At 38.1% G+C, this 22,412-nt stretch overlaps 2 protein-coding genes across 2 annotated transcripts in view; one reads left to right on the top strand and one right to left on the bottom strand.

Annotated features, from left to right (window-relative positions):
* The window catches only part of LOC124301596 (uncharacterized), a 120,163-nt gene extending 104,156 nt beyond the window's left edge, over positions 1-16,007 (top strand). The window contains exons 3-11 of the mRNA XM_046756857.1: positions 2,709-2,879; positions 9,823-9,982; positions 10,078-10,294; positions 10,467-10,565; positions 10,654-10,812; positions 10,916-11,054; positions 11,144-11,459; positions 11,569-11,698; positions 11,998-16,007. Coding sequence (XP_046612813.1) covers positions 2,709-2,879; positions 9,823-9,982; positions 10,078-10,294; positions 10,467-10,565; positions 10,654-10,812; positions 10,916-11,054; positions 11,144-11,459; positions 11,569-11,698; positions 11,998-12,505 — 1,899 coding nt within the window. The 3' untranslated portion in view covers positions 12,506-16,007. The remainder of the gene's footprint in view (positions 1-2,708; positions 2,880-9,822; positions 9,983-10,077; positions 10,295-10,466; positions 10,566-10,653; positions 10,813-10,915; positions 11,055-11,143; positions 11,460-11,568; positions 11,699-11,997) is intronic.
* Positions 16,008-19,153: 3,146 nt separating this feature from the next.
* On the bottom strand, positions 19,154-21,781 carry LOC124301598 (coiled-coil domain-containing protein 43). Its single transcript, XM_046756864.1, has 3 exons — positions 21,562-21,781; positions 20,959-21,347; positions 19,154-20,848 (listed from the first exon to the last, which is right to left on the bottom strand). Exons 1-3 carry the CDS (start codon positions 21,724-21,726, stop codon positions 20,776-20,778), a joined length of 627 nt encoding a protein of 208 aa, XP_046612820.1. The 5' UTR covers positions 21,727-21,781; the 3' UTR covers positions 19,154-20,775.
* Between the last annotated feature and the right edge of the window lie 631 nt (positions 21,782-22,412).

Here is a 22,412-nt window from a genome sequence, read left to right on the forward strand (position 1 = left end):
CCGATAAACAAGGTAAAAAGTTGAAAAACGTTTCAACCCCATTATTGACAATTTACTCGGTTTTATTTATCAGCGAAGGTAACGGATGATCGTATGAAAATATCGAGTGATGATTCAGTTTGATGAAATGTTAAAATCGGGATACGTGAAAAGAAAGAAAAAAAAAAAAAAGAAAAAACAATAAGAAAAATGGATGTGACAATTTTCATTTATTAACGAAGCATTTCTTTCTTAACGAAGCCGAATATACTGAAATGAAAATGCAAATTTGTAATAATAATTCACATGAATATTAAAAATATGTGGTCGCATTATATTTTCAACTTTCCGTTGGAAAGTAAATATTTTTCACTTAACGAAACTGCACAGGTTAATTAATTACTCTTAGAGTACGATAACAATTTAAGTTCTGGTTGGGTGGAAGTAAGGAGAAAATTTGGCTAACGATTTTGAAATTCTATAAGAAATTGAACGTGAATCACTGAAACTAACAAAAAAAGAAAAATAAAACGAATAGAATCCGCGTTGTTGGGTTTAAAAATCTCGGATTTGTTTACGACGTATTAAATTCGTATAACTCGTGCCATGTTATAAACGAGGAATCAAGATACAGTCGTTAAACACACCAACACGCGGTGGGAAAGACTTGGTTACGTATACAGACGTACTTGTGTATATAATACATGTACGGTACCAACGTCTGGAAGATAAGCCATAGATAGCGAATGCACGTATCGAATTGATTATATATGTCACGCGGTATCAATACACAATAAGTAAACAATCGAACCTAAGACGAAAAGTATCCGCAAAACGTTGGAAATCATTAATTTTACGAATCAGCAATCGGTTAATTTTTTATACCATTTTTTCACATGCTATGCATTTATTCGTCGTGTATTATTTAATCTTTGTTTAAAAACAAAGTCCGTGCATCCAGACTCGTCACATTTCACCTCTGGGTAGAGAAAACAATTTTTATGCCTAGGCATAGAGGCAAGCTGAAACAAGAGATAAAAGAAAATCCCAGGAAACATTATCGAGATAATTTGTACAGCAGTTCTGTGACCCGACGAAACCCGCGATAATTATTATCGTATAGAGTGAGTCAGAGCGTCGCAAAGGGAGGAAACGCGTCGGCTAAAGCCCGGATTTAAGCGCGAAGTTTGAACAAAGTTGAGAAAAATCCCTTAATTTTAAATTTCCCCATCACGCGCGAAAGATGAATTTAGAATCGAAACGGAAATCGATCGAGATCACGCGGTAAGTAACTTTTACTTGTTACACATGCGTGCTAACTATTTGCTATTCAATGACCCGTGTTACAAGAGTGCATATACGTATGTAATACATGTATGCACATACCTATAATAGGTATGCGATGCAGGCACAGATACAGATTATAGGTATTTACTGCTGCCTGGAGGAAAGTGCACAGCGGTTTGAAAATTTACTGATGCAAGTCGGGGAATGCAGTCAAGTTAGATAGCGAGCATTCCGTTTCAACCCTCTAACTGCACCAGCAGAATCCCAAGCACGAGGCTTTGGTTATCTCTTCTTCTTTTTCGCTTTTGTCTATTTGCTTTTCTTTTCTTTTTTTCGTCTGCTCGAATCGCTGCGAAATAAATAGGAGAGTCGTGCGAGCCAGACTGCGCGCAGACTTGGCGAATCGCAACCATTTGTTGATAAATTTTTTTTTTCTACAACAGACCGACTAATTCCTTGTTAGATTCTTGGGTCACTTTGATTCGATTTTTTTTTTTCCAGCAGTAAAGAAAAAAAAGAAAAAATGACCGATTCTAGCGAACTTTGATGAAAGCAGGAATTGAGGAAGTTGTGACGAAGAAAAGTGAATAGATTCGATAATTTTCGTCCTGTTTCTTCGAATTGGAAGCAGTATTGAATTTTTCTTCGCTTCTATCTTGAGGATGAACTTTCAACCCAGTGATATTCAGCTTACAGTTAATTATACTCAAGATCAACTTTCTCAGCACCTGATGATCCCTTAACTTGTTGCTCTACCAATTACCAATATTTACGCCGAACTGGTTAGCGTTATGTATAATCGAACTCTGCTCGGAGAACCATAGCGTTGGTAACTTGGAAGTGAACTTGTTCCGTAGTCCGGAGTATCGTATAAGTGTAAACGAAGAATCATTGCACTTAGTCCCGGTTCAAATTGCACTCCGCGCATCGCAGCTCGGTTTTGGTATCGTTGTTTTGTAACGGTGAGACAATGCGAGCGATAATGATGCGCTGTTGAATCTATTGTCAGAGGAAAATAAGCGCCTGTGCGATGTCCTACCGGAAAATCGTGTAAGCCGCAAGCTTATACCTGACGCGAAACAATGACACGCAACGACGCGTTATTAAATTATACGCGAAGAGACGTTAATTCGCGGAATATGCGTGTATCAATTCACACTGTAAAGCTGACATATCGAGTCATGTGCAATGTAGTGCAATATGATGATAAGTTGGAACGTTGCAGTTTTGAAAATAAGTTGCTGATTCGACACGGTAAATCCAGACCAGCTTATACCGCGTCCCAGATAATTAGGCATCGACCCGCGTTACGTATTACCGCAGAAAGTACTCTACGAAGTACGAGCCACCGTATTACGATTGATAAAATCCACGCGATAGTCATCCTCGGTTTTTCGTGTCATCCACACACTCATACAGGATTATTCCCGTTCGATTTACAGAGTCCGGGAGCCTTGCACAAGGATGTTGGCGGCGGCGGGACGAAGGCAGGAAGCAAAACCATCGTTGGGGTCGGGGGTGGAGGCGTTGGATCCGCAACTCTCACCTCCTTGTCGTCCATCAACAACTCGGCCAACCAAAGCCGAACGAAACACAACTCGATGCCCCACGAGGTAAGCCATGTCTCAATTTCGAACGGAGAAGAAAGGTGTACCATTGATTCAGGGGTTGAACTCTTTTTTTCGAACGACGTCGAAAGCACGTTAACGAAACGTCGTTGAAGTGTGTTCCAAAGCCATTTGACGGGCGAGGTTTGAATTATTTTTTTAATTGTGCGGAAACACGGAGTCACCGAAGTGTTCCAGAGCCATTTGTTACGGGTACATTTATCCAATTCATCAAGTCGTGGTTAAAAGTCATTCCAAGCCTCTTAAATCCACACATTTGCTTCGAAGTCTTGATCGAATCGCTGGTACTCAGATGGAAACGGAAAAGTTCCAAACCTTTCCAATGAACCGTTCAAGTCTACGAGTCCAAGAAGGATGTGAAAAAAAGTGTTCAGGAAAAAGAAGCTGTCAGTCTATGTGAAACGCTTGGGTTTAAACGTACTTGCCCTGTTCCCAAGCGGAAAACGAGCGCGGCGTATATAATCTAGGAAATTTTCGTCAAGGTTCACGGCGCTGTTTATACAAGTTGAGTTAACTTTAGACCTGGTGACGGGTTCGAGGGCTTGAGAATATTTGGAAAGATTCTAATCAGCGTCAAGAGAGTTGGTTAGAAGCGGCCTCGGTATCGTTTTTTGAGCATCGTAGAACTAGGAGTTTTTAGAATATGAGAAAAGAATAGAAAACAAAGAGGAGAAAACGTTCTATGAAACGGAATTCTTGTTTTTTTTTTTTTTTCTTTCTTTCACGAGCTCTGCTAAGTAGGTGCCCACGTACGAGAGGAGTGACAATAGTCACACAACGGGACGTATTGCAAAGTAACGTGATTTGAGCCACAGCGCTACGCCTAGCCGAATAACTGGCCAGAAGTCGACTTCGTTACGCCGTCTCTATTATACATATAATATACCAATTACATATCAGCTTGCGTAAGTCAGCCTTTTTCTCTTACCACTTGACGTACTCTTGTACCTACATTATGTACTTGTGTTGCAACGATTCCGCGCAGCTACTTTGTTACGTGACCCACGCATGCGAACCAAATCCGACCAGTGTGTGCAATAATTTTGCACTTTGTTGTCGTATTGGCTATTCGTTCGATCCAATCTTCGTCAGCTGTGTTTTATTGCCCGTGTGTCTGCAACGGGTTTAGAAAGTATCTTGTATCTCACCGTCTTGTCGGTCAGCTGTTTCTACTGCGGTTCGTTTTCCTGCGAAAATTCGCAAGGAGGAACGGAACGTTTATAGAAACACCGAGATTCCGCACTATTGGAAAGGATTCCTGGCGGATCAAGACATTCGAATAACGTTCCTTCCACGAAACGTTGATCATTCGATGAAAAACACTTGCTTTGATCATCCTTGGACAAAAATAACGAGAGATAGAGAGAATGAGAGGATGAGATTACGTGATGGTTATCAGAGGGGCGGGGGGTAGGGGGGTAGGAGGGGGGCAATTAGCGATGTAGCTCTTGAGAAACTTGCCTTGGTACGAACGTTCCATCATATAGCGTAACGTCGTCGTCTACAAGAAGTATCATTCCCTCATACTTAGCCTCTCTTTACAGCTCCGCGATCCTTTGTTCTTATTTTCCTATAATTATCCAACGATGGCGAACTATTATACGAGCTACGGTGGTTAAAGATGTTGCCGTGGATGTATAGACTCGTGTCACAGGCTTAGAAGGCAGAGAAAACGAGTGTTAATTTTTATGGATTCAGGCGTAGGCCTGAGGCGCGGATGTAGGCAGATTGAAGCGAGGAGCCGGCTCTCGTTTTCGCTCAGTTTAACGAGCATTAGCCCACATTACGGGAGTGTTGGTACCTGAAGGTGTGTGCCACTTGTACGAGCTGTGACACTGACTGTGGCGCGGACAATGAGTGGCCTGGCCCGACATTGACCTGAGAAATTGATTGCTACGAAGGAGTGATTCTCACTATATACGGCACGGGCACGCAGCCTTTCCTTTACCAAGTGTCACTGACCGGTGTTACCGTTCGCGTTACAGCTCTTGGATAATCCATCGACAGAAGTATTTCGGCAAAGTACGGCGATATTATCGTCTTCGTCGAGTGTGGAATTCGACTATCAATCGGCACCAGGAAAGTGGGACGTACACACGAAACTGTTTGAATATTGTTGGAATTACGAAAAACGAGGTAAGCGTAACCATTTTGCGCTATCGTCGATCCGGTTTTTGGTAATTGCAACGCAAAATCAGTTTCTGAGGTTTACTCTACTTTTTTACTCAAATAAGGCTTCAACGTCAATTTATTGTTGCACTAGCATTAAATTTTCGCAACAGTTGCAAGAATATCTAGCAACAGTGATCGTAATGAGAAAGAATAGTAACGGATACTAGACTTTCCGGTAACAGCTAGAAAACTAATTTTCATTTTATACCTAGAACTATATTTTTCGATTGTGGTAAAAAATGAAAATAGTTAAGGACTCAGCGGTAACCGGAACTCAAAATTTCTCTCAGTGTACGTACTTGTGGTGCGAAATGAACGTTCATCGATTTAGAGAGTCTTCGGTTCTGCACGAGAACTCAAGGTCGTCAACAGCTTTATCACCTCGGTGTAACGTGCTGCCGGTTGAATTGTCCTCGGTACTCATGTTCTTATCTTTCGTTATTGTACACTCGCAGACCGTTTAGAATTGCGTACTGTCCGCGGCTCTTCGTGCCTTTCGCAATGCTCGCCAAGAGGAAGGATCTAGTTTCTGTTCGCGGAAAGAAAGTTGAAAGTGTAATGATCGCTGATGCCATTATCGCCGTTCCTCCGCTGCGATTACTCCTCTGCCATGGCCCACCTTCGTACGCACCATCATCGTCGTTATCATCATCTTCCAGGACGGATTACCAGTTACGGAAGAAAATTTCAAATGGTTTTAGTTTTCTCTGTGATCATACCAATCGGAATCATTTGGAGATTTTTGAACGATAAAAATAAAAATAAAATTTAGCATTCATCCTGAATTACGACAATTTGAAAAAGTTACTTGCTGCACTCGAACTGATTATGTGGAATTTTCATTCCATCCATTTGATGTTTCCGAGAACAGGACTGTTTTTTTTTTTATACCTTTTTCCAAGAGAAATTCTATTCCACCACATCTACAACGATTTCGAAATATTCATGGTTCAAGAAACTCATTGAGTGGTTCTTTTAACCGGTGCCGAAGAATAATTTCCCAGACATCGTTGTACCGTCGGTGAAAATTGCTTCGCCTTGTCGCCGGGTTCCCGACGACCTCGTACTGGATATCTGTACGCGGTCTATAGCGGCGGGTTTATGAAATTGAAAACTTTGTCGGTGGGATTTAATTTCAACAAAATTATACAACATATCCTGCCTGGCCGGGTGGTCATAACCGAGTGTCATAGCTGTATAACTAATTCTGAGAACAACGTAACCTCTACCTATGCACATACCTATAAATAATATTGTGAGCAGTGTGAACGGTACAGCGGCAAACGGTGTGATCAGTCTAGCGAATACAAAGACAGACAGGACAATGCGCATGCGGGCGATGGAAACTCTCTTCCCGTACAGATATCGACGACCGGTTAAACCTCCGCGTACATTACACCCGGTCCTCGTATAATCAGGCCCGATTTCCTGGCCCAGGGACGCGTCAAGGCCCCGTAGCTTCGGTGTACCCAATCACTTTGCGAAAATCAACCGAAGTCATAACCTCGTCCTTGCGAATTTCTCTCCGCCGCTCGGAACCGCCGTTCGAGTGGTTAAAAATGGAAAGTAAAAGCGGAAGGTTTCATTTGGCTAAGAGGAGCGGGATTGTTTCTTGGAAATTACTTCGAGGCATCAGAATTCCATCCTCTCCATCGGGGGCTGATGCAGGGGCGTAATTGCTATTCGAGAAACGTATATCGCCGCCTACTTCTCGCCTGTGGTTTCGATTATACAAAGAGCATTGTTTTGCTTCTATATATCCTCTGCATAAGCCAAGGCGGATGTCACGTGACACTGTCCCACCGGGTTTAGCCCGCAGGCCAGCACTCTCCAGGAAGTGATGTCAATGTAAACAGACATCTCTCCTGAATTGCCGCTGCCTACTTCTGATTATGCAAGACGAAAGGGTGGATTGACGTATTCAACGCCATTGTATGTTCCACAGTGTCATGTGACTTTTATACGTAAATTAATTATCGTTGGCATTGGTGCGCGTGTGTACACTTGGGGACAATAAATCTGAGACGGCTAATTTTTTACACTAGACAGTTGTGTTGGCAATACAGAGAAACCTACAGCGCCATAGTCGACCGAAGGCGAAACTAAATCAATATCAATGAACATAACATAACCCATGACTGTCGAATCTAATAATAATTTGTTGGATTGACACGTGTTCTAAGGTTAGATTCGACGGTCATGGGTTATGTTAAGTTTATTGAGATTGAGTTTGTTTCGCGATCGGCCGACTGTGGCGCTGTAGGTTTTTCTGTGTTGCCAACATAACTGTCTAGTGTAAAATATTAGCCGTCTCACATTCATTGTTCCCAAGTGTACGTACGAGTTGACTTTGAAAAATTCAAGACCAGACAATACAAACGATAGAGCTAAATCGGTCTTTCCATTTCCTTTCTACGATGATATCGTAGCCGGACAGTTACTTATCGGTAGACTGGAATATGAACTTTGATCCACATCAACTGTCGCTTTTATTTATTCGTCGGTCAGAGAACCCGAATTTTCGTCAAGAATCGATTACACCGTGCGATCGTTGATCTTTATTTTCGAAATTCATGAACGTCGACTCGATGCGACAGTCGGCTCGGACGGTTCTCGGAACCCTTTTATACTTCTTGAGTCTGAATTATTCAATTTCCGTTGTACTTCTACGTGACTTTTTCCGACTTCTTTCACATCGTTCCTTTTAGTTCTCGTACTGCCGGATATGGCGGGGTGAAATTAAAGCTTCGAAATGGCTCGATTCGTAAATATAGATGCGGAACATACGTGCAGTTTCATGGTACCGGGATAAATCTTAAGTCCTGCTTCTGTTAAACTGCACGCGCCTATCGCCGTTTTATAATAAGTTCACCAACCACTTGGTATAATCGAGTCCATGAAAAGTTGGATAAAAATAACCGCTTCAAAGTTTCACTGACCCAAATTTTTTTTACGAGATGTATCACACACGCAATACATACAACATATCGATGCGTAATTTTGGCTCTCGCCGGTTCATCCCTATCGTACTTACACTACCGTCCTCTTGTTCTAATTCGGGGGGAACTTTTACGATCTTTGATTTATTCATGGATCGAAGTCACGTTTTCCAATTTTCATTACCTGCCACTCCAGCTTCGGCTGAGGTGGCTGACCTCCTCTTTCCGATTTCTTCCGTATACGTGTAAGCCGTGAAACGTACGTATTTATATGGCAATCGAAATCCATCGGTCTTCTTGAATTCTGCATCGAATCGAGTACACAGATAGCTTTCGTCTCCTAGACGCAATTCCATGACGGGTGATTAAACTATCGTACAAATAACGAGAGTGTAGACAAAGACTCGGGTGCATGGATACTTTTATCAATACGTTAATTATTATCCGCGGACTTATAATCTATGCAAATTTTAACCACAGTCAATAGTTGATACCAAATTAATCATTTCCGTCACGCTGCAACAGCGACAGCCACAGCAGCAGCAGCAGCAGCAGCAACGGCGGCTTATAGATATCTGCATGTCTATTAATCACTTATTCCTTCGACGTTCGTTATGCACGACGCCGTATATATCGAAGAACAAATACCTCTTTGTTTGTTCTCTGGAGTGGCGTAAAAATTCCTATCCTATAAACCGCACGCGCTGCAACTGAGACTCCGCGGCTATTGTTGCAAAGCCGGGTTATTTTATAAGGAATACGTCGACAGGATTTGTGCACCAGCGTTGAATGTGCGTTAGTAATGTTATACTCGCGGGCTTGGTTCATTTGGCGAGGTAAAAACGACAACGTGTATTTCAACCAACGGTTTTCATGCTCCTTCTGCACGTGTCGTTGACTCTCCAACAAAGAGCCAGTTTTACTCACTTGTGTCCATTTGGTTTTGCTCAATTTTTCGTCACTCACATCCGGTTCTTGCGACTGCATTGTACCCTGCGTCACAATTAGCAGTGCACTTAATCAATTGCCACTCACTGCGATTCTGTCTTTTTCGTTTTCTATCCATCGTCTTAGTCTCGGTTTTTCTTCTTCTTATTTTCACTCCACACTCGGCTCTTTATATCTTTGGTTAGGCTAACCGACCGTTCCCCGACTTATTGCAACGTTGATCATCGTGCAAGTTTACGTCTACGTGTATGTATGGTTGCACGGAATCGCGATGCCCACGTACCTACCTTTCAGCCACGTTAGAAAGGTGCAGGTTTTATCTAACTCCCATGCTTACTCGACCCACTGGCCCCAGCACTGTAAAGATGCCGCAAGGCACGCGGTATAACTGCATAGAGAACCGAGTCTTGGGCGTTGCCTGGACTCTGGCTTAAACATTTCACGTGTAGGAATTGAAAATGACCAGGTGTGGTCGTAATTGAGGACATATGAAGAGAAATGGGAAAATAATCGTTAATCGATACTCATTTTTCGGAGCTTGGTTTCGGGTGGAATTTGGAAAATGCATCGACAAAGGATTCTCTGAGTTTGAGAATGTCACGTGAACTTTGTCAGGCTCTCTTTGACCGATATTTCTATAATTTATACCGTATCTACTTTTGAGTCAACACCCCAACGTGACCCTTAGGTGGCATTTTCAATTGCTTCGACTTAATTAAACCGAGAGTCCAAACTCGAGAGCTGCTAAAAGCATGGAAAGCTCGGAAAAAGTTGGGTTTACTTTGAAAGCAAGCGGACGTTGACACTTTGGTGGGTTTGTTTAGTCAGGCTGTAATTTTAATATTTCTCTGCCCTTTTTCTATTTCCAGAAATTGACGTCCCTTGGACTGGCAAAGGCAACGCGTCTCGACAGACATGACAACAACAACAGTAACGGCAATGGCAACAACGGGAACAATTCAACGATAAACAACAATCACAACATGTTTCACGATCCGCTTCATGCTGGAACGCATTTCGATGCTTACGGTGAGAATGTCAATAAATCACAGTGCGTGGTTCGTTGTCACCAATTTCCAATCTATAAACGGAAATTGATAAGTCGGTTGTTTATGAATATTTAGGAAGGAGACTGCCCATGACACCACAGGAAGCCGTGAAGTATTACGGAACCAGGATGACCGAGTTTGAACGAGCTGAAATCGAGAAGTACTCAGAAATCTGGTACTTGGGACTTGAGGCGTGCAAAATACACGGCGAAGAAGGTGCTTCTCAGAACGGTGGATACGACGACGATAATGGAAGCTACAACAAAGTTCTTCACGACCACATCTCGTACAGGTATTGATCATTTCCAGTGCAGTAACCGCTCTTCGAACGTTATCTTTAGGTACTTCGATAAAAATCACACTGATTGTGAGAAAAAAAAGTGCACACAAATGAAATTGGTCCTTGAATTTATTTTCTTACGTGACTGTAACCTATGTCTTTGCTTCTCGAATGTTTCCTCTAGGTACGAGATTCTCGAAGTGATTGGTAAAGGTAGCTTCGGCCAAGTTATCAGAGCGCTGGATCACAAGACGGGACAACATATTGCCATTAAAATCATAAGGTGATTAAGAGATACTAAGTTTACTTTACAAATTTACAGTGTAATTTAAATAGAATTGGAACGAAGTAACCCGTGATTTAATTTGCAGAAACAAAAAGCGGTTCCATCATCAGGCGCTGATAGAAGTGAGGATCTTGGACCACCTTAGGAAGAAAGACCAAGAGGCTCACACGTCGCACAATGTCATTCACATGTTGGAGTACTTCTACTTCAGGAATCATCTTTGCATAAGTTTCGAGCTCATGAGGTGCGTAGACGTAGACGATGAAATTTTTTTGCGGTTTCATCGTGGACATATTTTGGGAAATCGAAATTGTTCGTTCGTTTCACGGAACGTTGAATGTTCACAGTTTGAACCTCTACGAGCTGATAAAGAAAAACAACTATCAGGGCTTCAGTCTGAGTCTCATACGAAGATTCGCAAACTCGCTTATACAGTGCCTGAGACTGCTTCACAGGGAAAACATAATCCACTGTGATTTGAAGCCGGTAATTAAATTTCTCTTGCAACGACGAGACTCCAGTTCAGTTTTATGGCCAAGAAACATCAAATCACTGTGTAAACGAACATTTTACAGGAGAACGTGCTTCTCAAACAGCGCGGCAGTAGCTCGATAAAGGTGATCGACTTCGGATCATCGTGCTACAGTCATCAGCGGGTATATACTTACATACAATCGAGGTTCTACCGAAGTCCCGAGGTGATTCTAGGCCTGCCTTACGGTACTCCGATCGACATGTGGAGTCTCGGATGCATTCTAGCCGAACTCTACACGGGCTATCCTCTGTTCCCCGGCGAAAACGAGGTCGAACAACTAGCCTGCGTTATGGAGGTACTCGATCTGCCCCCTGATCAATTGATCAGCCACGCTTCTCGAAGAAGACTGTTTTTCGGTAAGCTCGTTTTCACTCGCTTTTACTCATATCATCTTTATCTCCCGTTATGCAAACTCAACGCATCCCTTCATTTTCAACACAACGTTCTCATTGTACTTTTTTGCAGACTCGAAGGGGAGTCCCAGATGCTTGACGAATAGTAAAGGAAAAAAGAGATGGCCGGGGAGTAAGAACGTTGCGGTAGCTCTTCGATGCAAGGATAGACTTTTTGTTGACTTTGTCAGTAGGTGCCTAGAGTGAGTATCCGATCTTTACCAACTGTATAAACTTCTTCCTCGATTGGTTTTCCATGCATTATCATCCTGCGATTAATAACAAGTCTTTTGAATTATAATGGAAGTATGGCAGAAAAATTATTTGTTAAATTGAACGTTTTTGAATCAGAAACTTCAAAGTTAACCATCACGTATTTCGAAAACAGCCGCACGAGTAATTTTCATGGGACTCAATTCCATCGCAAGCTTTTTCACGAGACTTTGATTTTTTTCTCGTCAATGAGAACAAAAACATCAATCCCTCCCCCTCCTATTTTCAGATGGGACGCGAAGAAGCGAATGACGCCGGAAGAGGCGATGCGTCACGAGTGGCTGAACAGTTCTTCTTCGTCATCGTCGTCGTCCAACTTGAGCAACTCGATGCAAGGGATGACGGGATCGTCGGTGGTGAGCTCGGTTGTGAGCACAGTTGTCGAGCCTGCGCAGCCCGCGCATGCGCAGACGGTAACGGTGGGTGGTGGGGGTCCGCGTCAGCGAGCAACGACGATGGAGGATCCCCAGCAGCAATATTCGCTGTACAGACTGTATCGCGGCAAGAAGTGCGTCTCTAAGATATCGGCACCCATAGACGGCAGCGCCGCGGACGGAACATGCAGCGGTAACTCACTTGGCGTCAACAAGAGCAAGCTAAATGGAAGTGCGAGCAGCCACGCGTTGGCCAGCGGCGTTCAGGCGCCTGCACCGCGACACGCTTCGACAGGAGATATCGTGGCGAGTTTAGATCCAAATTTGGACGACTCGGGTACCTTTTTGCCACCGATATTGTGAAGCCAGGTATGCGCTAGCCACTTTTAATAGGTATGTAAAATATCGAAGCAAAGGAGCTATAGCGAAAACAAACGCGTGTTACTCTGGATTTTGGCGGACCTTGTTTCGTTTTTAATCACCTTCGGACGTTGGAATTGAATGTTATCCAGAATTTGTTGTACAGCAGGAACTGCAGCGATAATTGATGGTTTCTGGAAATCGAATTGTAGCCTGAAACCTGGCAACCTGTTTTTCGCGTTTCTACTCCGCTGGCAAAGTGGCGCGGGCGTAGGGCGGGTTGCCTGAATCAAGGCTGTGGGTTTAGTTTTCTAAGTATGTAGGCGGTATGAAAAATCGCCCGTTGCCGTTTACCTGCTGGTTGCGGAATCGCAGCGCCAGTAGCTAAAATTGATGAAATCATTGGCGAGCCCTGAGAGCTAAACGGGCAAAACTTGTGCCGGTCTTGGCTGGTATGTGAAAAAGATAAATAAATATAAATGAATAAATAAACTGGCTTAAGTTGGCCTGATTAGTACTATTGTGATATTACACTACCACTGTCTTACTTAGATCTCCAATATTAAAAAGTAACTGATACTAATTATACGTTATTATTATAATTATTAATAATATTATTATTAATCCTATTATTATCATTATTATTATTGATATTGATATCATTATAATCATCGTCATTATGATAAGGTATAACGATATATTGGAATTAGAAAACGAAGCAGTAAATGAGGCAAAGAAAAAAAAAAGTAGATAGAAAAACAAAAATATCTTTACAAACTATACATGTATATTATATATATATGCGTGCATTCGCATCCGAATACTGAATGTAATATGATCTATTACGGCATATAGGTATATATATGGTATACGTAGCACGTGTTTGTATGCATACCTACGATATGCCTAGAAGGCATCGCTTATATTATACATACATACGGTGATGTATGCGAACTTATTATTTCATATGTATATACATAGTACATTATGCATATGTCGTAAGAATTATGGAATGTAGTAGTAACGATTTGTATCTCTCTTAAATGATAATATAATATAGCTACGTAATCATAATATTTGTATTTAGGTAATTCGCGTTTTAATGACACAAGCTCATTCGTGTATATCGATATAGTATTTCGCCACTGCCCGATTTCTTTCGCTGCCGTGTTTTCGTCCTTGTATTTGTTTTATTTTTTTATTTATTTATTTTTTTTTTAAATTGCAATATATAATAACAACGCTGTAATCATTGACGCGCATTTTTTCTCATTTCCCATTAAAACTATCTATATTCTCATCTTTTTTTTTTTTTAAATAATCCTTTCACACATGCCAATATACATGCGTGAAATACCATAAGTGACATGATTCGCCATCGTATTATTGATCAAATTACATACGTATTCATATATATATATATACACATACATATATATATCATACACAGAACTTGAGTAAATTCATAAAACACGTAGAACTTCGTAGAGTTCGGTGTTACGGGGATAATAATGATAATACACATACGTATTATTCATTTATTATTACATATACATATACGTTACGGATTTACGATGAATAGGTATATATATATGTATATCTATAATAGATGCAGCAACAACATTGCAAATGTATAGTGTGTATATAAATAAAAATAATGTGAAGTCTGTTTTACCAGTATAAATCGCGAGCTAAATCAACACAAAAATTTATCAAGTCACGAATATGAGCGAAAAGAAAAGAAAAACCTTGGGAAACAAACTGAATCATTCGATTATTTTCGCTGCTCGATCGTCGTCTTTTGTAGTCAAATTAAATGATGCGTTGATGTGCAATTTACTATCATACATAAAATCATGCGAGTATGCGCGATGCTATAGTTATTATTGTTATTATTATCATTATTATTAATAATACTATTGTTATTATTATTCGCTAAATTATATTCACTATACATACGAACACTGTTAAATATACAATATACATTACATCCACGATTCGTTTCCACTTCTTCATTTCATTTTTATTTATAGATATTACGTATATATATATATATACCTACATACGCGGCGAATGAAGGAAAAAACAAAAAAATTTAAACAAAAGAAGCAGAAAATAATAAATTTGTAACACTGCGATTTTTTACATAGACCTGGTGATATTGGTATTATACTAGTCATCTTATGTACGATACACGTAGCGGTCGGTGAAACGTGATTAGAATTTGAATTTAATTTCTTTGTTCCTTTCTTTTTTTTTCTCTTCTGATCATTGTGAATTTCATACACAACAATCAGCTTCTCAGCTCTCTATGGTGTTTTACACCAATCATTAATTATTATCGTTGTCAGTTGTCATCCGTGCATCGTTACGCCGTTCGACAGTATCTTCATTGGAATAAAAATCTGCACCTGAGTAAATATTAATATCAATATACGTGTAATATGTGATTTTAGGGAATATTACATGAATGCGGGTGATAAAAGAGGAAAAAAATAATAAATCCAAAATAACGTAACGACCTGTCAAATCAAATTCGCGTGACAAGACTGAGATGAAAATACATTAGAAAAAAATAAAAGAATAAAAATAACAATGAATTATAAAACATAACGATATGTAGAATTTCGACGGTACATACGTGAGTGTATATAATATATTATATGCCTAAATAATAAACGAACGAATATCGAACAATGAAAAGTAATTGAAAGATCTCCACTTTCTCTTCAATTTTTCCTAATCGAAATTACTATGGCTGAAAATTACATAGTCGCGTTTTACTTGAACGTGTAATAGAGGCAAAAAAATAAAATAAAAAATATACATATATTTCACCTAGATTGAATAAATATATTTATCATGTAAGTGAAATTTTAAATCCCGATCATTGCTCCATTTTTCTTTTGACTAAATAATAAATTTCATGTAGCCTGTATAATATATTATACATCGCGATTATATGTATAAAGTACAGGTAATGTGTAGATTGTTGAATATGTGACCAACCATTAAAAAAAAAAAAAAACCGTATATTACATAGAAGCGTAGTTATACTTATTGTACGTGTATATTATCCACACGATTGAATCTTATTACCGTTGTAAGAATCCTGTTAAGATAAATTTGTAATTATACACAGTTTTTCGGAATCCTGCATCGCTATTACCTTTCTAAGCTGAATATAATAAGTGTATTCTGTATTGCGTACATTTGTATGAATGTAACTGAACATATGAATGAAATATTTATACGTAATGATTATCCATAAAATACATATTACACATATATCTAGTATTATATATATAATAATAAAAATAACAACAACAACAACAACAATAATACCAACAACAGTCGCAGCATTGAATCACGTTTTACACACACAGACACACACACACACACACACACATATTATAATCAGCTAGTCCGTATTATATTTAGGACTTAAAGATCCACGTACGTTATAAGATATAACGTTAAAATAATAAAGTACGTTTTATTCATATCAATGTATTTTCTTTTCATTATTTCATTTTGTCGATTTGCTTAATACTGTTCGTTTTTTGATAAAGATAAAATTTCACCAAATTTTATCAGGATTGTTCAAGGCCTGAAATCTTTTAAACCTGAACGTAACTGTGAATTCAAATTTGTTAATATATTTTTGTATAGAATGAGAGAGAATAAAATACTAATAGTAATGATCATCAAATTATTATGAGCTGTTTGACGATTTTACAGTAATAAAATACATCAATGAATATAAATTCACTGTGTACTTTAAAGCTGAACGATTATCACGATTCACTGTATTCACTGCTCGAGTTAGAGAATTTGATTCAATTCAATTTAATTTGGTATTTTATTGCACTTGATTGAAAAATATCGTTATAAATATATCATATAGTACAGGGATTTTCAAATTTAAAATACATCTATCTTAACATCTGATCTTATTCTATGAGCGTTATTATATTATTATATCTGTAATGTTTAAAATTGAATAATATCTTCAAAAATGGTGATCAATCATTCGCTACAGTAGGTATATTATAATATGATGATTATACGAATGCCACGTAGTATTAATACGGTGAAAATAACTGATTATTGTCAATAAATTTGAAAAAGGAATAACTGAATTAATAACAAAACTATGGAACAACAATTACTGTCTTAAGAATATTAATAAAATATAATTGATTAGGCAAATGTACGTGCATTAGGTACGAATTATAATCAACGTGTCGCAATAGATTGCTGCATATAACAATCAATGATAGGAAATTTCTGAATATAGTGTACGGATGAAAATTGATCTATCAAACGGAAATACAATATTATTACAAGTATATATGTATATTAGAGTGGTAGTTAATTTCCAACGTAAACTTCTGACCCCTGGAATCGACAGGTAATGACGAAAAAATAGTGTATGAATTATTTCAGATTTTTTTTTCGATTAAAAAGTGTGTCGAAATCGATTTGAAATTGAAAAAAGCTCATTTTGCGATAAAAAAAAAAGTGAGCTATAGTTTAATTCTTTTTGTTTGGTAAGAAAAAAAACTTTCAAGTAAAAAATTTAAAAAAAGGATTAAACAATAGTTTTCTTCTTTTGTACTCGAAATTTGAGATTTTTTCCTTTTTTTTTTTTCATTACATTCTAAATTTAGACTTGATTTAGGTATCCTTTCCAATCAAGCTAGAAATCGGAAATAATTAACACACTGTTTTTTCGGCGTCATCTATCGATTACAGGAGTACGAAATATATGTTGTAAATCAACGACCATCTTAATATACATACACACACACACATGCGCATACAGAGTTGTGAGTACCATACGAAATCGATTTTACAATAGTTACTGATAATTATTGTATATCTGTAGCAGTGTGTTATGCCTATTATGCAGTGCGTAGAATTGTTAAGTTAATAATGAAACTGTACAGTTATGGTTTTTTTTTTTCTTCTAGTTGCGTTCATTTATATACATATATATATATATATATATATATATATATATATATATATATATATATCTCTATATATACATAGATACATATATACAGTGGGAACAAATATAATGTGTTAATGTACATAGAAATAATATTGTCTAGAAATAGCTGTGGGAGCATAACATGTTCAATGGTTTCTGCGAAGTATCTCGACACTCAAATAATTTTGGCTAACAAGCATGTGTATACGTAATTGTTTCAATTTGAGTAGTGAAATTACCGTACGTCGGGGTTCATTAGCAATATAACCGTAAAAGATATTATATTACAGACCAACTTATTAGGACGGTGTCCTGGTTTAAAGGCCTAAAACAAAGTGACGTTCGACGATTTTTTTTAATAGGGACAGAAACAACGAAGCTTTTTGAGATTCGTTGTTTCTCTCTTTTTCAAAGAAATAAAATAAAAAAACGCCGAAAATCACCTTATTTAGGCCTCTGAACCAGGACACTGCCTTAATTAATAGACGCGCATTACGGATTGTGCGCCAGGAAAACCGCGTACAACATAACGTGAATTTTTTTATTTAACTAATAGTATTGAACGAATCTTCAAGTAGAAATTTTCCGCGGGAAATAGTTGCGCAAGTAAATTGCAAATGTTACACGTTACGAATGTAGTGGGAACAGGAAAACAATATGGCCACCCGTTTACTCACCTGCGATTAGATTTCGGCTCTAAAATCGTATCTAGCATCGGCCAATCGTCGATCACTGTTTTCCGTCAAAAAAAATGACGGCACTAACACTTTGGTTATGATATATGCTTCGATAAAAGCCTATAAACGGAGTATTTAACTTCCGTGATTCACTCACACATGAGTCCAGAGTGTTGCCTACATGCAGGGTTAATTGAAAAAAATATACACATGGTAGAATGGAATATAATATCGCCATCGGTGTTCCCGCCTAATTAAATAAAATGAACGATAGATTTATACAGTCATTGTGTAAAACTATAGATACTGATTACTATGTTAGGTATACGATTTAGAAGCGTTGTAAATAGCATAAATTGTGAAACCTCTTATATGCAACTAACGTTAAGCCGTAATAAATTTATTGCCATAATCTCTCGTTTTCAAAATACACAACAATGATGATACTAATGATAATGCTATGTAGTAATAATCAATCGACGATAAATCATTAGGTTAAATGATTGGACTGTGGACAATCATACGGGGTTCGGCATCATGTGGTACCTACCTAACAATCCCGCGATTGATATGCTAGTTAATTCATCATGAATGTAAGAATGTATCGCATTAGTTTACTTACGTTATTCAAAATTCAGCGTAATCAAGGTTTCGTTTGTTCGTCACCGTGCGGTTTCCGTTTAATCTTTGAAATCTGGAAACATCGATTCAGCCCCGAAATATTCTTATACAGAATATTATTATAATGTTTCGCTTAATTATATTACATGATTGATATATTGATAAACTTTTGGTATTACTTCAGTGCAATATACGTAAAATTTCTTCATATGACATAATGGAGGAAAAAAAGAAAAAATTAAACTACCAAATTTATAGTACCTAGATCTATGTTAAACAGATTCAATAATTATATCGTTAAGGAAGAAGAAAAAAACGAGGCGAATTAGTCGTACTTCAACAAACATTATATAATTAATATTTCATCTTTTCTTTAATCATTTTTTCATTGTTTATTCTCTCTTTGTATTTAACCGTAATACATATACATATTAAGAATATGACAAGGATTTGATGATATCTTGTGTGTAAATATTTAATATTAATAATACTAATAATAATGATAATAATAATAATAACAATACTAATAAAGTAACAAAAAACGTTTCTATAAGTTTTTTCTCTTCTCTTCTGTTTTTGTATAGTTATGGGGTTTCTTAATAATTATAGTGATCACATCGGATATCGTGAACGATGTAACAATATTGGCATCGTGGGGTGAGAAATGAAGAAATGAAGGAGAAAACAGTAATAAAATTTTTTTGATTTATTTAATATATTATTATCATCATTACTATTAATATTATCGTTATTAAATAAAATAAGATCTATGCAATAAAAAGTCGAAAATACTATTAAAAAAAAAAGAATTGGAAAAACTAAAGTGCGTTACTCGTAAACCATCACGAAAATGTACAAAAACAAATTGATAAATTCAATAAGAATAAAATAACCGCGCATGCATCAAATCAATCAGTGTGTAACAAAACGACATGAATGCATTTTCGGACCGCCACTATAATTTTTTTAATTATTCAATTCTATTCATTTTGTAAATATTAATGCCACTTGAAATTTAATTTCAATTATAGTTCAATTGGTATTGTATTTGCGTCGAATAGGTCTTCAGAGCACTTGAAAAATAAAATTATCGTCCGTAACACATGTATGTACAAGTACATAGATTGAGTGTAAAATTTTTTAATCACATTACTGTTTGTCAGTAATTATAACGTTGCTACAATTTTCTCTAATTCAATAGCAAGAATAGCAATGACAGCGCGCAAGTAAGAACATTGTGAAATATAAGAAAAAATTACGGTTGCGATTTATCTATTACAATTTGCAACACCTCTTTGTATGTATGACTAGGCTATGTATCGTATATCAACATTACACTATTATTACAGTTCGCACACGCATGCAAAATGTCAAATAATTTAAACACTACTTTCGTCATGGTGAAAACGATTTTCTGAAAATTTTCAAAAAACGTCTGTACCATTCCGTTTATTGTAATCAATAGATATAACGTTGGGAGAAAAACAGACAAATTTTTCACCAGTGCATCTATTTTGCATTGATTTTTATTTTTTCCCCAACCTACCTGAGTATGCGTCTCGAAATTTATCTTGAGCTGTTACTTTGAATCTATAGGTTGACAATGCAAAACGAGATACAAACAAACGATGACTTTGTGTTACAGATGAGTATTTGATTATTAGTGTTTATAAGTTAATTTGAGAGCACCTAAATAAAGGGGGGAGGGTGGGGGGGTAAGTTTGTTGATGACGATGAAACAGGAATTAGAATCACTGCATGCACGATAATAAATATACACGTATTCGTTTTAAGGATGAGTGATGCCGGGGATGGTGAGTGAATTTTTATCATTCTTCATATGCATACTATGAAGTGTATAATTTATATTCGTTGTGGAGGATAAAAATTTTCTGACACTCGCAAGATACATAATTTTTGGTTGGGTTAAAAAGAAGTTCAAAACAAACGTACAACAACGGGCAGGTGTATCTGTGCTACCTGCGTCGCTCCCCTTTCTGAGTTTTTCGCTTTTCTTTTTTCTCTTCTTTAAGCTGCTTCTGCTTTTCCCTGTATCGGAATATAAGTGGAATCAGATGTTGGCGAAAAGATGATGGAAAAAGTTTTGATCGTTGATAAATCGAATAATGATATAACGAATCAAAGTGAAAGGAAATTACCGATCCTCCTTGTCCTTGTCTTTCTTCTTCTGACTCTCCAGTTTGGCCCTTTCGCGTCTCTCTCGCTCCTGATGGGCGATAACGGCTGCATTCATATTCTTCTCAATACCGCAATCGCCGCCAGCGGCACCTTCCTCTTCGCCCTCGCCCTCACTTTCCTCGTTATCAGACATCTGGCTATACTGTGCGAGTATCGTCTCTCTGATCCGCCTTTCCTCTTCCGTGTAGCTCCGGGTCGTAGTTGTCGGCAGGCTCTGGGACTCGAGCATCCTGACCAGCCTGACGTCAACGTCTTCGGTCGGTGCGAGATCATTTGTGGGTGTTATTTTAGTCAACGATTCTGCCCATGCAGCGAGTATCTCGGCAACGTGTTCGTCGATCTTATTCTCCTGCCGATAGAAAACATGTTTTTGTGTGTCAGTGATGCAATAGCTAAACGCGAATGACGATTTTTGACCTTTTTCGCGGAAGGAATTCGGGAAACCGTCTCGATAGCTAATTATTCGTTGCTATTTTCGTGCGCAGAGCTGAATCGAAGCTCGAACGGTACGGACGACGGTGACATAACCTCAAAATATATATATATTCGTGTACAATTCTCACCGTAACTCCCATGAGGATTCCTTCGAGCGCTTCGGATTTCTCAGTGTCGGTCTCATCGCCTTCTAATATCCCCCTTATGTAAGTACCGAATACACCTTCGTCAGTGTTCAAAGCTTTTAATTTTTTATTTAGCCAAGTATCGAAAGAGTCTGTTGCCGCTGCCATGTTCAATAATCTACTCGACTTAGGCCCTTCTTATTCTACGAACTTGACTCCTGAGGCCTCTCACTGGCGTCGAGTTGATTTTCGGTGAGACGCATGCGCAGTTTGACAACGCTTGGCTTGGATATAGGTATGCAATTAGCATTGTAGAACCTTTCATACAACCCGAAGCAGACTGCACTTGATTGCATGCAACTTGTCGTACTTTCAATAAACCGAAATGCATACAACTAGGTAGTTCCAAAATATGAAAGTACCGTATTTTCGCTTGAAACATCTATTTCTTGCCGCCCTTATCATTACTGACACTGAGAGATAGGATAAGAATGAAAATAGCTGAATGATAGGTTTTTTGTGAACGTAGTCTCGTAATGAAATATTCAGTGGCAGAGACAGGAAAAGTGAAAAATCAAATGAGAATGAATCAAGAAATTACTCATAAAGTGCGAGCCTTTAACAATGACTTGAATAAAGAAAGTTCGATACTGTATAGACCGCTGAAACGATCATCAGTGTATGTATAGTGAAAAGTGTATTTGAAGATGCGACTCAAAAACATTATTAGAAAAAAATTGGCAGCCGAATATTGTTTCATACACTGTTTTAAAACCAATCGTTATTCGAGTGAAACTTTATTGCGTACAATGATTCCATCACAAGTGCATAATCTAAGAACAGTGTTGATTAAG

Source organism: Neodiprion virginianus, chromosome 3 (assembly GCF_021901495.1).
Source record: "Neodiprion virginianus isolate iyNeoVirg1 chromosome 3, iyNeoVirg1.1, whole genome shotgun sequence".
Classification (NCBI taxonomy): domain Eukaryota; kingdom Metazoa; phylum Arthropoda; class Insecta; order Hymenoptera; family Diprionidae; genus Neodiprion; species Neodiprion virginianus.

Bases quoted from the DNA above. Each gene is read 5' to 3' on its own strand.
- LOC124301598 (XM_046756864.1), bottom strand. From the start codon at position 21,726: ATGGCAGCGGCAACAGACTCTTTCGATACTTGGCTAAATAAAAAATTA. The intron at 21,348-21,561 runs GTGAGAATTGTA...TTCTATCGGCAG, and splicing joins GAATCCTCATGGGAGTTACG to GAGAATAAGATCGACGAACA. The intron at 20,849-20,958 runs GTAATTTCCTTT...ATTCCGATACAG, and splicing joins GACAAGGACAAGGAGGATCG to GGAAAAGCAGAAGCAGCTTA.